The 15,490-nt window shown below is 39.7% G+C and overlaps 1 protein-coding gene across 4 annotated transcripts in view; it reads right to left on the bottom strand.

The window, feature by feature from the left end:
• Fmn1 (formin 1) overlaps window positions 1-15,490 on the bottom strand; it is a 434,422-nt gene that overhangs the window by 156,438 nt on the left and 262,494 nt on the right. For all 4 annotated transcript variants that reach the window (XM_045156457.1, XM_045156456.1, XM_004669715.2 and 1 more), the window contains one exon: window positions 1,155-1,216. In XM_045156457.1, coding sequence (XP_045012392.1) covers window positions 1,155-1,216 — 62 coding nt within the window. The remainder of the gene's footprint in view (window positions 1-1,154; window positions 1,217-15,490) is intronic.

Genomic DNA, 15,490 nt, shown 5'->3' with positions numbered 1-15,490 from the left:
TGGATTTACTGGTCATTTCCACTTAGAATCAAACCCAAAGGACCTTATACACAGCAGTGCTGTTTGTTTTCAAAACACTGACTCACAATATTCTTAAGACACTGAACCAGCTTGAGGTGGGGGTCTGGGATCCTGCTCCATGAGAGGAACTCACATGCTATTTACACTAAATTCTTGTTCCATTAAAAAAGAAAAATCAGAAAGCCAGGCATGGTGGTGCACTCCTTTAATCCCAGCACTCGGGAGGCAGAGGTAGGAGGATAGCCATGAGTTCGAGGCTACCCTGAGATTACACAGTGAATTCCAGGTCAGCCTGAGATACAGTGAAAAACCAAAGGAAAAAAAAAAATCTTGAAAAACCAAAGGAAAAAAAAAATCAGAGTCACATTATTATCTGTATTTTACTGATTAAAACAAAAACCAAAAAACAAAAAAACAGGGCTGGAGAGATGGCTTAGTGGTTAAGCACTTTGCCTGTGGAGCCTAAGGACCTCAGTTTGAGGCTCGATTCTCCAGGACCCATGTAAGCCAGATGCACAAGGGGGCACATGTGTCTGGAGTTTGTATGCAGTGGCTGGAGGCCCTAGCATGCCCATTCTCTCTCTATATGCCTCTTTCTCTCTCTCTGTCTGTTGCTCTCAAATAAAAATAAATAAAAATCAAATAAACAACAATAATAACAAAAAAACAAACAAACTAGGATTAGGCAGCTTAAATAAATGGCCCAGTCAAGGTTTTCCAGCAGCTCTACCCAACCAAAGACTAAATCAAAAACACATCTTTGCTACATCCCACATTTAGTGCCATCAATTCATCTGATTCAAGAGCAGTCATCCAAGCCAATATTAGAATTCCTACCCCTCTTAAGAGGGTCACTAGAGTACATTAATATTAAGTAATGGCATACCCTTGTTCACTTTGCCAGCAAAGCTATTAATAGGGCTGGATTCCAGAATATGTTGAACCACTCTGACCTGCAGGTGCCGGTGATCTCTGCTTATCCCATATACCACAGTGAGACTCAGTCTTAAGACTGTGTTCATCTCCCATGGAAACTGGCATCTCTGAGCCTTCTATGCCATGTCAAGATCCTTACGACATTGTGATGTTTAGGGTGAAAAACAAAGACAGTTCCATCTGTCTTTGACACTCACATTTTCATATAAGGCCGCCAGGGTCTCCAGATCGACCACAGAGTCATCCACATTAAAAATGGCTGTCGAAAAGAAAAGAAAGAGGTGGGGGGGAGGTATAAAGGATTTTATTGAAGCCTCACACCAACACTCCAGATTCAACTGCCAAACAAAGTAACACCACTCTTTCTTACACAGGCTGGGTCTGTCAGCTTGTTTCTGCTCCCCTTCCTTTCGCACCAGGGGGCTCAAATGAAAGCAACCCAAAATGGCTCCTTCACTGGCCTGAGCCTTCGCTCTACCTGATTTAATTCCTCAGCCGCTGTGTCCTTTCTGTGGTTTAATTTAGGCTCCACAGGAGAAGTGTTTGTGCTTTAAAACTAAATCAGTTTGTAGGTTTGAAGCACAATTTTAAATCTTTCTTCCCAGCTGGTAATTGAAGAGATTTAGCACTTAATGCACCAGAACTGACTTTTGCCCATTACCAGAAAGGGAAAGAGAGAAAAAAAGACGATGTTGGCAAATTAAATGAATTCAGGCATGTGATTTCAGGCACCTTCCCAGGGCCACTGCAAACATCTTGTTTGAATTAAAAAGACAAGAAAGTAATAATTACATCAATAGCAAATGAAGATTATAGAAACCTCCCATGAACCAGTCTTAAGGCCAGTTCTTAGTCCCAGGGTTTTATTAGGATTCTGCTTGTTGTTCCTCATCTTAAGTGACTCATTTCCCTGTTAACTAACATGCTTATGTTTTCATCTCAGAGCTTCCTTCCCATAGATGCTGGGATACACACGCAGAGATTTTAAAGCCTTAATGGAATTGGTTATCAAAGTGTTTGAAATTGGCAGCACCCACATCTTTAAATAATTATTCAAAACTAATAAGGTTTGTTCCCTCAACCCGACCTCCCTTCTCTGTCTTTACATTGTGAAATTAACCAGCACGCTAGTAAATTTTCTCTGTGGCAGGCTAATTAATTTTATTAAACCAACTGGTGATATTTAGAATGCCTTAAAATCTTGCTTACCAAACTCCTCTGTTCCTTCCCAGTCCACCCTGTTTTCCTGGAGGAGGTAGAGATCAAGAGGAACGAAAGACTATTTTTGAATTGTTCTGCTCCTTCCATAGTTAAGAATTGCATAAACCTTTCTTTTAGCAAAGTTAGTTAACTAAGATAAGGTCATGTCACTTCACAGAACATTGAAAAAGTACTTAAAATTAAAACAGGTCACTTTCTCTAACTCAGAAGCAAACCAAGCCATTTCTGATATGTGGATGAAGAGAAGCTAACAGACTACTAATAAAGATTCCATCACTATACAGGAAAACATACTTCCAAAAAAGCCAATATGAGATCACAAAAGAAAATAGTGGCACATATATCATGGAGATATCAACTGTTCTCTGATGGATATGAGGTCTGCTCAGCAGGAGGAACTTCATGCCTGGTACTGAGAACCAAGTCCAAAGACTAGAGCTTGGAAGGTGATAAACCATGGCAGGAAGTTTATACTATTCTTGGACTGAATGCAGAGGTAATGTCTATCAAAAAGTCTTCTAAATATATGTGTTTATCCCCTTTTATCAATGCTGCTCTTTGCTAGAACCTGCTTTTCACAGGCAGTGATGAATACTAGGGTGACCTAAGACCCATCAGAATGACAAGAAGAGAAAACCAAGAGCTTAGCATGAGATGAGTCATCTCTATCATATCCTCCAAGGCCCAGGAAACATTACAGAGGAAGTGGCAAAATAAATGCGACTGCTGCTCTCACTGCTAGCTTTGGAATCTCCTCCAAGGACATGGTGGTAGACACTGGGGAGACAAAAACTTGTCAAAGCAAAAAATGAGTGGTAACCAAGAGCTCAACACCAACGCAGGCTTCTAACATGCCCTCCAAGGCTCAAAAAACAATGAAGAAGGGATGAGAAGAATGTAAGAGGCACAGATGGGGACAGTGTAGCATGAGGTACTGTTTTCCCCATAGAAACTGACCTATGCATCTGGACCTGACAGGGACTACCAGTAACCAATATCCCATGGAAGGGTATCTATCCTCCAGGAAATGAGGGTCAAGGAGAAGGGACCTAAAAGGATAACCACAAGGGGGTGCATGTGTCTGGAGTTCATTCACAGCAAGCTAAAGGTACTGATGCACCCATTTTCTCTCTCTCTCTCTAATAATAATAATAGTAATAATAATAATAATAATAATAATAATAAATGAAATAAGAATAACCTGATGGAATATGACCAATTTATAATATGGTCATATATTTAAACTCCCAATTAAATATATAATTGAGGAAGGAATGAAAGAATTTATTCTCTCAGAACTGGAACATTAATTGTGGAGATAATATGAATTCATCAACTGATTAGATGGATCGTACATTTTTAAATGTCTGATGTTCTTAACACAAACAAAAGCAGGCAGGGGCATGGGAAGACAGCTGAGTGGGTAAATGTGTGCCATTCAAATGAGAGAAGCTGAGTTTGTATCACCAGAACGCAAATGAAACCAGACATGGCCATGCATGTCTCTACTCCCAGTGCATCTACAGCATGATGGGAGGTGGAGACAGGAAAGTCCCCCTAAGCTCACAGGTCAGCTCACCTGGTGTGTTCAATTCTGTCTTAAACAAGGTGAAAGATATGTATCAGAGCGTGTGTGAATTCATACTTATATCAACACACATACACACACTCATTTCTTTTATGTAAATCTCAATATATCTTATAAAAATAAATCAGAGGCAGGCATGGTAGTGCACGTCTTTAACCCCAGCACTTGGGAGGCTGAAGTAGGATGATCTCGGTGAGTTCAAGGCCAAGTCAGCCTGGGCTAGAGCAAAAGCCTAACTCAAAACAAAACACAACACAACACAACACAACACAACACAACACAACACAACACACAAACAAACAAACAAACAAATAAAAACAAATCAACATGAATGAATAAGAAAAATAAAATTCTAAAGACCATTGTCTGGGATGGTTGCTTCTAAGCCAATTGTACATCCTAGGTAATGTACAGGCCCAAGTCATACTCCTCACCAGTGGGAAAGAGAATGATCTGTTTCCTTACAGAGCACATCATGGATTTTGAAGAGTTGGTCAGCCCAGACTTAAGGTACAGGGTTCAGGCAGTTCTATTCCAGTGTGCCAGCAGCAGACAGAAAGTACCCAGACAGCATGGGGCTAGAAATAAGCCTGGGCTCGGGGATTTTTATTCATTCATTCACCCATCCAGAAACTGAAAGATTATTTGTTCACTGTGTACTAAAAACTGCCAGAAACTTTCTCAAATGCTATGGGTATGTGAATCAAATGTGTTTAAGACATTTAAAGATCTTCATCTCGTGAAACCCATATCCTAAATTAGGTGACAGAAAATATGTAAATATGTAATTTTAGATGACAATAAATTTCCAAGAAAGTAAAACTGAGCTAGGGAATATAGCTCAGTGGTAGAGAATTGCCTAGAATACATGGGGTTCTAGATTCAATCCCCAATAACCAAAAGAACAGGAAAACCAGAAAATAAGTTATGACCAATGTCATTAGATGGCATGATCAAAAAAGGCTTCTTGAGGCCAGTGACATTTAAATTAAGGTTTGAAATGGTCAATTTTGTGAATATCTTGAAAAATAACAAAATAAAATTCTAGGAAGAGATAACTGCAAGTGAAAGAGGAAGACTTTTTTATTTCTGAGGAAGTTGTAAGACGTCTCCTATGAACATGTGTTGTTTACCAGCAGGGTAAACTATCTAGACCTCAGTGTATCTGTGAAACAAATTTAATATTAACTATTAAGTGAGGCAATATGTATGCTTGCTATAGCACATAGAGCAATGTATAAACTCAAATGGTACCCAAGAACTGCAATTGTTATGATTTAAAATATATGCATTACCTGTATTTTAATACTTGTTAATGTATTATCTCCCAACATCTGGAAAGAATTACAGAACAAGCACTCCAACTATTAGTTGCTTAAGTTATAGGTATAACTTTCCAGAATCCTTGGATGTTTCAAATAGCCTTTGCTATGAAACCTTCTTGTTCCTTCCTTTAAGACTCTACTCAAAAGATAATGTCAGGAAGCATTACTAACAGGGAAAGTACAGACTTACAAAAAGCAACATGCCAAATATATTAAAGGAAACATGATACATCTGAGCCTACTGAGAAAGTTGTTAACTGAATTTTTATCTGTAACTTCAGTCTCTCCTACCAACCCACCCTTCATTGTTTCACCAAAACTAGTTAGTTTGTTTTGCCATGATCCTAGACCCTTGCATATCTAGGCTAGTTGGTCCAGCACTGAGCTATAGTATCTCTGTTGCTTTTTAAAACTTTAGCATCAAATTTAACATCAACATTGGAGACTTTTGCTGTCTCTTCTTCAAATATTAGGCAAAACTGAAATTCCTTGGCTTGGTTTTAAAACTAATTCCATACATTCAAACTACACTTCCAGCATCATGTCTGACTCCTCCTCCATGCATGCTGGGTTCCAGCATAATGTGTAGCTGCCCAACTCTCAGCAAGCCTTGGCTTCCTCCCTTTTCACAGATCATTGCCCAAGGCCCAGGGTCAAGACTTTCCTATTCTTGAAGGACAACCCTTGGCCTTCTGATCATAAAATCCAACATCTTTCCCTCTGCTACAGCAACTTACTGTATTGTAAAGGGGATGAGGACAGTATATTTTAGGGATGTGTATCATCCCTAAAATTGTGTAACAGATTTGTTCCTACACTAGACTGTGAGAGACTTAGAGACAGGAATGGTTACTTGGGCATCCATCTCACAATCATGCCTGGGCAAAGTAATGTGTGTGAGTGTGGCGTATGCCACAAAGCTCCCAAAGAGTGAGTCTTGTTGGATGTGAGGACAGTTTCTTGACAAAAGTGACAAGGGGTCTTGAAAAAAAGAGAAGATAGGGACATTGGTGAAAGATGGAATTTATACAGATGAGAATTAATAAAAGGGGCTGTATTTAAGAATTTTTTTAAAAAATTATTTATTTATTTATTAGAGAGGGGAAGATATATATACATATATTTACACACACACACACACGCACATATATATATATACATACATATATATATATATATATATATATATATATATATATATATATATATAGAGAGAGAGAGAGAGAGAGAGAGAGAGAGAGAGAGAGAGAGAGGGAGGGAGAGAATGGGTGTCCCATGGCTTACAGCCACTGCAAATGAACTCCAGACACATGCACCACCTTGTGCATCTGGCTTATGTAGGTACTGGGGACTCGAACCTGGGTTCTTTGGTTTCTCAAGCAAGCACCTTAGCCACTAAGCCCTCTCTCTAGCCCAAGGGGCTCTGTTTACATTAAATTTGCTCCTACCCAACTTTTCTATGCCCCCAAATCAAGGTTTTTTTTAAAAAAAAGGAATCATAGAATCAACATACATTTCCCTAAATATTGCAAAAGAAAATAATTATATTTAATAAATAAAACTTTTCATCATTAAAGTATGAATAAGACAAATACCTTTGCCATCATTCTTACTTTCAAAAAATTAAGTGAAAGTATCACCTTAGGAAAACTGGTTAAGGGTTGATGCTTTACTAGAAAAATGGTTAAAAACTAATGTTCAACTTGAACCATCCAATTGCTTGATTAAGCCTACTACTTTTAAAGCAGTGACAGTTTTCCAGTTTACATTAAGTGCTAGTTGATATCAACTGGAGGCATGAGACAGTCCATATGCCAAAAGAGATAAAGATGGGCTCATAGAATATTTTGGCAATGGTGGGTAATTTGGCTTGAAGAGAATTTAATTAAAGGGACTAGGGTGATGGGCTTCAAACATAGTCCTGGGTAAGACCTTGTAGAATTTGGAGATCTATGTTAAAGAATGAGTAATGTACTTTGCTGTATGTCAGGGAGTCACTGGGGAGTTGTGAGTTGGGGAGTACACTGAACAAAGGGATATGGCACAGGACAGGTCAAAATTTTGGAACTGGTTGGAAAAACCTGAACGGTGTGAACAGAAAGGACAGTGCAGAGGAGAAAGACTTAATGGAGCACTCTAGTGATCACTGAGTAGTCTGGGGACTGAGGAAAATTGGGTAAAACCACTCTGAGGCCACGGGCCAGAGCCAGGGGATCTCTGTGCCACCCCCGAAGAATCAGTGGAGGAGAGTGAGCATGGACATGATCTTCCTCCTAGGGCTATGGAGGAAGGGCCAGAGGAAAAGAGACTGCTGAAAGAGAAAGTACAGAAAGGGGTTAATTTGAGCCTAGCGCCATGTTTCTGCTGGTGTCATTTCTTCTGTATATGGATCTCAAAGTTGTCTTGTATGGACATAATTCCACTTCCTCTTCACCAAATGTACTTGAGGTGCCCAGGAAGCTAGAACCTATATGTGACAATTTTGTCTCCAAACTTTGGACTCAGGGCTGGAGAGATGGCTCAGCAATTGAGAGTACTTTTGTTCAAGCATAAAGATTTGAGGAGGCCTGAAAGATGGCTCCAGTTCAATCCCCAGGACCCAAAGAAACCTCAGAGCATAGTCATGTGTGTCTTTAGCTTTTGCCCCAAAGGGGAGCTAAGAACTGAGCATTACAGGAGCTCTCAAAAAAAAAAAAAAAAAATAGCAGGCACACTCTGGGATCAGGAAGAGACTCCATCTCAAATCAGAACGGTTGGAAAAGCAATGCAGCAGGACAAGCCCAGTATCCTGCTGGGGTCACTGCAGGCAAATGCATGAGTCACCACAAGGACACATATACCATACCTACCTCTCTCTCTCTCTCTCTCTCTCTCTCTCTCTCTCTCTCTCTCTCTCTCTCTCACACACACACACACACACACACACACACACACACAATTTCAGCCTCCATAAGAAAAGAAAAAGCACCACCCTGGAATCAATAATTGACCTCATTAAATTATTCTTAAAAGCATTTACATCAAATTTATAAGCCATTATATGAACTCATTTCATTAGTCAAAAGCTAATAATTCACAATATGGAATAAAAACTATCTGATTAAAATACTTTTGGAGTCACCTAAAGTCAGATATCTCCCTCCATGCTATACCATAAAAATATGCACTCTAGATTAGAGTTATAGCTCAATAGCAGAAGGTTTGCCTAGAACATTCAAGCCTTTAGGTTTAACCTCTACCAGTGGCCAGGGTGGGTGGGAGCCAACTACACAATTATCATAGGTGTCCATGAAAGAGAAAGAGTGCTAATGTGCAAAAGTACAGCTTTCTTCTCATAAAGTGAATCAACAAATACCAGTCCATACAATTCTGTAGCAAGCCTCAAAGCCCTGGTACAGTAATTCTGAGTAATCCTAGCTTTCATTCCATCTGTAAAGGGCTCATTATTCCAACATGCCTGCAGATGGTGTCAGAAAGGTGAAGTGTCAAATCCACAAAGGGGAGGCCCCAACAACTTTTTGCTACTGCGATATCAATCATTGCTGGAGGTTTTTCCTTTTATTTCCCTCTCTCCTTAGTTGTCCCCGCTCACACTGTCGGTTCAGTTAGAATATTTCACCTACACCTCACAACATGTCAAAAGGAAGCAGACACACGCTGTGAAAAGCTGGTAATTTTACTGGGTTCCTTTACCTTTAAAAAACTGTTACTTGGTCAAGTCTGGTTTCTGGGCTTCTTTTTTGCAGGGAAATTGAGGCAAACATTTTTATGTGGTCCTCTGGTGCCTGCTCTGTACTACAAGGATTATGTACACAAGGATCATTAGAGCAGTGTTTTGCCCATTAAGTTATAATAACCGTCAGCAGGGACAAAAAGCAGATCAGTATCACAAATTCAAACAGGCACACATAAAACTATGTGCCTGCTTTAGGCACATGCACAGGGTCAAGGTCGTATACAACAGGCAAATTCTCTCTCCAAGCCTAAGCCTGAGGGGGAGTGGGAAGAACCTATGGGAATGCTTTCAGGCCATCAGCTACTTTTAAATCCTGAATACTGTTCTGTCTCCAAGTGTACCGTGTTTAAATAATGTACTTGCTAGTTGAAGGATATCTAGTAAGAAAAACATACACATGCATACACCAATAACTTGTCACAAGAAAAGCTGAGTTTGTGTGTGTATATGTGTGTGTGTGGTGTGCTGGGATTGAACCCAGGCTTTTGTCCATGCTAGAAAACACTCAACCACTGAGCTATATTCCCAGGCTGAGAGACATTCATTGTAACTGAAGGATCACCTCTGGTTAATAAACATAGACAACTGGGAGACAGACGGTATGTGTCTTTGTTAGAGTAGTCAAGAATACTCGTTACTCAAAGTAGAGATAATATCATAGACGAAAGGGTTGGGTTGGCACACTAGGTTTTGCTTTTTGGGAATAATTCTTATGCAGTCCATTTTATTCCTCTTTGTAGTTCCTTAAGTAGAAGACATGAATTCCTTGTACAAAGAGGGTATATAATCATTGCAAGTGGATGAGTTTTTTTTTTTTTAACCAGCCTGAGAAAACATAGACATAGAATTATGTGACTCTGTTAAAGCTATTTTGTTGACAATGCTAAGTTCCAAAAAGCCAACATAAAACTTAGTTGTTTTGTCCAAATTACTGACATTTTTAAGGCTCAATAAAAAGTCCCTGGAGAGTAAAAGGGAAAAGAATGAAAAAAGTAACACAAACTTTAAAAAAAAATTTCCATATTCTTCCCTCAAAAACTCTAATAAACCTATTCTTCTGACTTCTGACAAGGAAAAAGAAAAGGTGACATGGGATTTGTGGAAGGCTGTAGTGGTAGAATTTGAGCACTGAAGAGGGAACAGAAACAGTCTCACATCCAGCTGCCAACAACAATGCTGACAGAGCTACAGAAGGTGAAAGATGGGCATGGGGCAGGCAGGGGAGAGACTGGGCCATGGAAGAACCTTTTGGACATGATACTTGCTCCACTGCAGAGTCCGCACAGTTAGCCACAGTTCCACTAGAGCTTTTCCTCAGCATGCCTTGATTTTCCCTACTGGCCTTGTTGCACCCCTCTCATGGGAACATGCTTGTGCAGACACAGGTCTGATGCAAGTGAGATCCAGACAAGATGCTCCAGGGCACCAGCTAAAAGGAGGCTTAAAGAAAACTCCATCCACTACATTAGAGGGTGGAGAGGTGGGTGGACTTCCCTGGGGACTCACAGGTAGAAATTATGGCAAGCTTCCTCAGTGCTAGGTTCTGCTCTAAGCATCACACTAATTGAATGCACAGGGCGCTGCTGTTGCCTGGGTTTTCCAAAGGATGACACTGAGGCAAGAAGTCACATAGCAATCAAACCAAGTTCAACTGAACAATCACCAACTATCCTCCCAGGCAGTAGTAATGTTCTAGACCAATATCATATCTCTTCCAGTCTTTCTGGGTACCAGGCTATAAAAAAGAATTCCCCCTAGGGCTAGAGAGATGGCTTAGTGGTTAAGATGCCTGCCTACAAAGCCAAGGAATCAAGGTTCAATTCCTCAGGACCTATGTAAGCCAGATGCACAAGGTGGCTCATGCTTCTGGAGTTCATTTGTAGTGCCTAGAGGCCCTGGTGTAACATTCTTTCTCTCTCTCTCCCTCCCTCTTTCTATCTACCTTTTTCTCTCTCTCAAATAAATAAAAGTAAAATATTTAAAAACTCCACCTAAGATCTTTACTGTGTTTAAAAATCTAAACAAAAATAAAAAAATATCTAAATCCAAAAAGAATTTCCTCTAAAAACAATCAAGTTGACCAAGTACCCACAATGGTCTACAGAAGTCTTGGTTTCTAAAAGGTACCACACCACCTTCTATATGAAGAAGAAATCTCTGAGGAGCACCACATATGGTTTATGCTATGAAAATTCATGTATGTATTATAGACATCCATAGTTTTACCACTGTTTACATTACCATAGGTGCTGACTAATATAATTAAATTTACATAATAAAATGACCAAACTTCAACCTTCTGATAACATTCTGCAATACTTTATCAGTAGTGCAACCGAGTTATACCACACAGAATATCTGGGGAGAAAAAAAAGGAGCTTGAAAATGCCTCATCTTAAATAAAACTCACAGTTTAATGTTCTTGAAAAAATGTCAATAATTGAAATTTTACACTGCATGCAAAAACCTACTAAAAAGGAAGCCAAAGCATATAGGAAAATGAGGAAACACAAACCAAAGTTGCTTACAGATAAATGAAGAATATCTAGAGAACTTTGTGTCTGGTCTTATCTGCACTGCTGTGTGCTGTGTTAGTTGACAAACACCCTGATTTAGGTTGGATGAAGTGAGAGGCCAAGTGTAAAAGTCACAATAAGTATTAGCTGTCTGGGAGATGGTGGAAATGACAGCAACAAAGGGGCCACTTAACCACTCAAAGTTTCAAAACCTCAAAATCTTTCAATCTTATAAAGCAAAAATCCTAATTTTCACCTACATCCAGGCATGTGCTATGCCTGAAGGTGCCCAAGATGCCATCTTATAGGCACAATTAAAATTGTCCATGGTTCAAACCTCAAAGAAAAGCAGAGAGTACAGAATCTGCAAAACTTCCCTTCCTGTATCCCCTTCATTCTCCGGAGGGCAGTGGAATGAGAAACAGTTCGGGTTAAGCTGCTTCTGTTCTTCCATTAGTTCTGCTTCTTTTAAGCCAAATTACATTCCAGGCAGATTGGATGGACTCAGCCAGTTGCCTGAAGGTAAAGCACAAAGAAAGCCACCCTCTGCTTTCCGACTCCTTTCTGCTTCTAGTGGAATGCACAGTGGCTTAGAAAGAGGTGAGGGGCGCGGCACCTGCTGCTCAGGTGTTTTAGACTCAGTAGGAGAAGAAAAAGGTGGAGAAGGAAAGGGAAGTATTAGCAGTATCATTTATTTTATCTGTTTTTCTTCTCACCAATCTTTAATTAGCTGGTAAATACTGGCCCCATCATTGAGTTGCTATGTTAGCAGACCATGTGACTTTTGGTGGCCAAGTTCCTTAACTATGTGACTTCCTTACCTTCTTTGCTTTCAACATGTGATTTCAGGTGGGAGGGTAAATTAAGTTTTTTTTTTTAACCTCTAAAATCTGTTTTGAGCCAACTAAACATAATATAAACAAGTTGGCTTCAAGATTCCTGCAGAGAAACCCAAGACTGACAGTGATCCTTCAACAGCAAGGAAAGGGGAACTGCTTTGTTTCTATCAGTCATGGAAGAAGGTGGGAAGGACAGGTCCAGTTGCCTAGAAGTTGAGACTCAAAATAGTACAAATATTTTCAAGAGGACCTTTGAAATGTGGGCTTTGATTCACAACTATCAATTACAGCCTCCTCCTGCTTCTGTTAGACAAATGAAAGCCAAAGCCTTCGAAATCAGTAAGACATTTAAATATTACACATCTCATTTTAATTCAGATTTTCCATGTTTTAGAATGTGCATGCTAGTTCTGTTATTCATTTGAGTAGCATCCATAGTAAAATCACAACTTGAAAAGCATGTTCTCAAAAACTTTGTACTGTTGGGGTTCACAAGAAGATTTAAGCAGGCTTCAAGGCTAAAGTAAGACTTTATTTTTCCACAGGAAAGTCCTAAATAATCTATGATATATTTCAAGTGCCTGCTCAAATTCACTTTAGGTTGACTCTCATGTGCATTGATGTAGATTTCAGAAACCAATAAGCAAGAGGGGGCCAGGTCCAGGGAGCATCCTCATATCTAGGTCCCAGGCTCTGAGCACGTAGCGCACGGGCCTCTGTTCTCATAGTGAGACTGCTAAACAGAAAGACTACAATGAAGCACAGCTGAGCACTCAAACTGAAGCAGGAACTAATATGAAAGATGTTTTATTTTGATGTTAGATTAAATATTATAAATATAAATTCTGCATGTACGGGAAATTTCAAATGAATGCCAGAAGGTTTTTGGCACCTTGTCTGTTGCAATGCGTACGGAGGTTTATATTAAGAATACTTCTCAGCAATTTCACATCTCCCCTGGGACAAAAATAAGAGGAAATCACAAATGTGGAATGAAAACACTAATTTTCAATCATGTAGGCAGTCACTGTGTCCACAGATGCCAAATGTTTTTTAAATATGTCATCCCAGTGAACAGATGGAAGGCCAGGGTCAAATAAAGCTTGTGCTCTGATCAGCTTCTGGAAGCCACCCACCTCTACAACCACCCCTTAGTGATTCAGGGTTCCACACTTCATAAAGTATATGAATTTTCCTTTGTCCTAAAACATGCTTAACCATGATGCTGGGTATAGAAAATATGATAGAGTTACCTTTTAGGTATGTCACATCTCTAATTGAGCCTTACCCACTTACCAAGTTAAAATGTTCAGGTGCTTCCTGAACATATAGGTCTGTATGTCTCTAGTCATCTGACACTCCAATTCTCTAAGATACACTTTACTTTTCTGCTTCAAACTGCTTTTGCTGCTAGGTTTCTAGTTTCCATTTTTTGACAGAATCTACGGTACAGCCCATATTTCTTTCCCATCATTCCTCGTGGCTATTATGACTTACTGTAATTGTTCTTGCCCCTATATCCTGCATACAGAGTTTCCTCCTCTATATTAATATAAATGCAGCTTTGCAACCCACATATGATCCAATTATGACAGAATTATTCACTAGTAATAGCTACTTTACTTGTCATTATGATCAAATGCCTGACAGAAACAATTAAAAGCAGGAAGGATTTATTTTGACTCACAGTTTTAAATAGTTCAATCCATGGTTGTTAGCTCTGTATGTTTAGTATGAGAAAAATCACTGTAGTGGGAGCATGGGACAGAACTGTCCTGCACTTCTTGTTACCTGTAAGACTTGGAGTTACACAGTGCCATAAAGTAGAGAGAAGGGGAAGACAAGAAAGGATTAAGGAGGAGAAAAAGCCCACAAGGACATACCCCCAATGACCTATGTCCTCTAAGACCTCACCTCCTACCTTGCACTGCCACCTGATAATGTCATCATATCCATCCAGGAATATATATTGACTGACCCAGGGCTCTCGTGTTCTAACTGTACCTGTAGAGCTATCACTGGCATTCCTAGAGGTATCCTTCATACACTAGGGGCTTCTTAATTAGATCCGGCTGGCAATCACTATTAACCACTGAACCACCTTTATTTGGTTTTTGTGTATTCATTCATCAGACACTTAGTTGGTTGATCACCACTTGTAAGCAAGATGCTGAGGACAGAGTCATGAGCAATCTCCCTCTCACAGCTTAGATTTTGGTGGTAGATGCAAAGGAAAACAAAACTAAATGCACAAGCAAAATACTAGGTACTGTGAAAAAATGAAACAACATAGGGTGAGTTATATTAGGGAGAGAAAATATGTCTATGGCTATACCACTCTGAACGTGTCTCATCTTGTCAGAAAAATGTGAAAAGACTTTTTTTTTTGAGGTGGCTTTGAAACTGAAACTCACATAAAGGAAAGGGGCTGGAGTAGAAAAGCATTTTAAACGAAGGAAATGTGGTGGGCAGTTCATTCTAAATGGGCTGTACATCCAAAGATCTCAGAAGTATTTCAGGAAAGAGTCTGGTCTTCTTAAGGAATGGAGGAAGACCGCCATCCCAACTAGAAGCCCAGTGAGAGGGGTTGCATGGAGAGCAAAGAGAAATAAGGACACATAGGCCATGGAGGTCTGTCTTCCACAGAATGGTCTCAAAAGTATGGCAGCACTCAGGATGGGTTCACAGCACTATTCCCCTTGTCTCATCTCCCTATAACTGATGCAATAATACACTGAAACCTTGCCATGGCCCTCAGCAGCCTTCCTAGAGTAGTTGTATGAGTTTTTGTTTGTGCCTTAGATCTTGATGTACTTCACCTCTGCTTAATACTTGCACATGACAACTGTGCCTTTTTACTTGCATTGTTTCATGCTCTTTTCTCAACTGGAAATGTTCCTTCTCCAAGTGTGATAAACATTACTACCTCTGGGATGTATCTCAAGTTTTACAAGATACCACCTGTATTTTGTAGCCAACTCTATTGTAAACTTGGGCTGCTCACCTTATCCAGTAAGCCCTTGAAAATGCTAAATTCTAATCGTAAGTGCTGCTGAAGCCATGGTGCCTGAACACTCAATGTTTGCCATACACAGGCAAGTTGTGGGTATTACCCAAACACACTGGCATGGAATATCTGGTATTCTAATTCTATTTATTCTAAAGCTTAGTCTCTTTTTATCAAAATTGAAATTAAATTCAACTAACATTTGAAAATATAATATAAGATAGACTAGTTCAGTTAGTACTATGCAAAGCATAATTATCAGAGCATTTCCCAGGAAAGAAGTGCAAAGTGGCATGAAAGC

The sequence above is a fragment of the Jaculus jaculus genome, chromosome 8, assembly GCF_020740685.1.
Source record: "Jaculus jaculus isolate mJacJac1 chromosome 8, mJacJac1.mat.Y.cur, whole genome shotgun sequence".
NCBI lineage: Eukaryota > Metazoa > Chordata > Mammalia > Rodentia > Dipodidae > Jaculus > Jaculus jaculus.
This window is presented reverse-complemented; position numbering and strand designations above follow the sequence as displayed.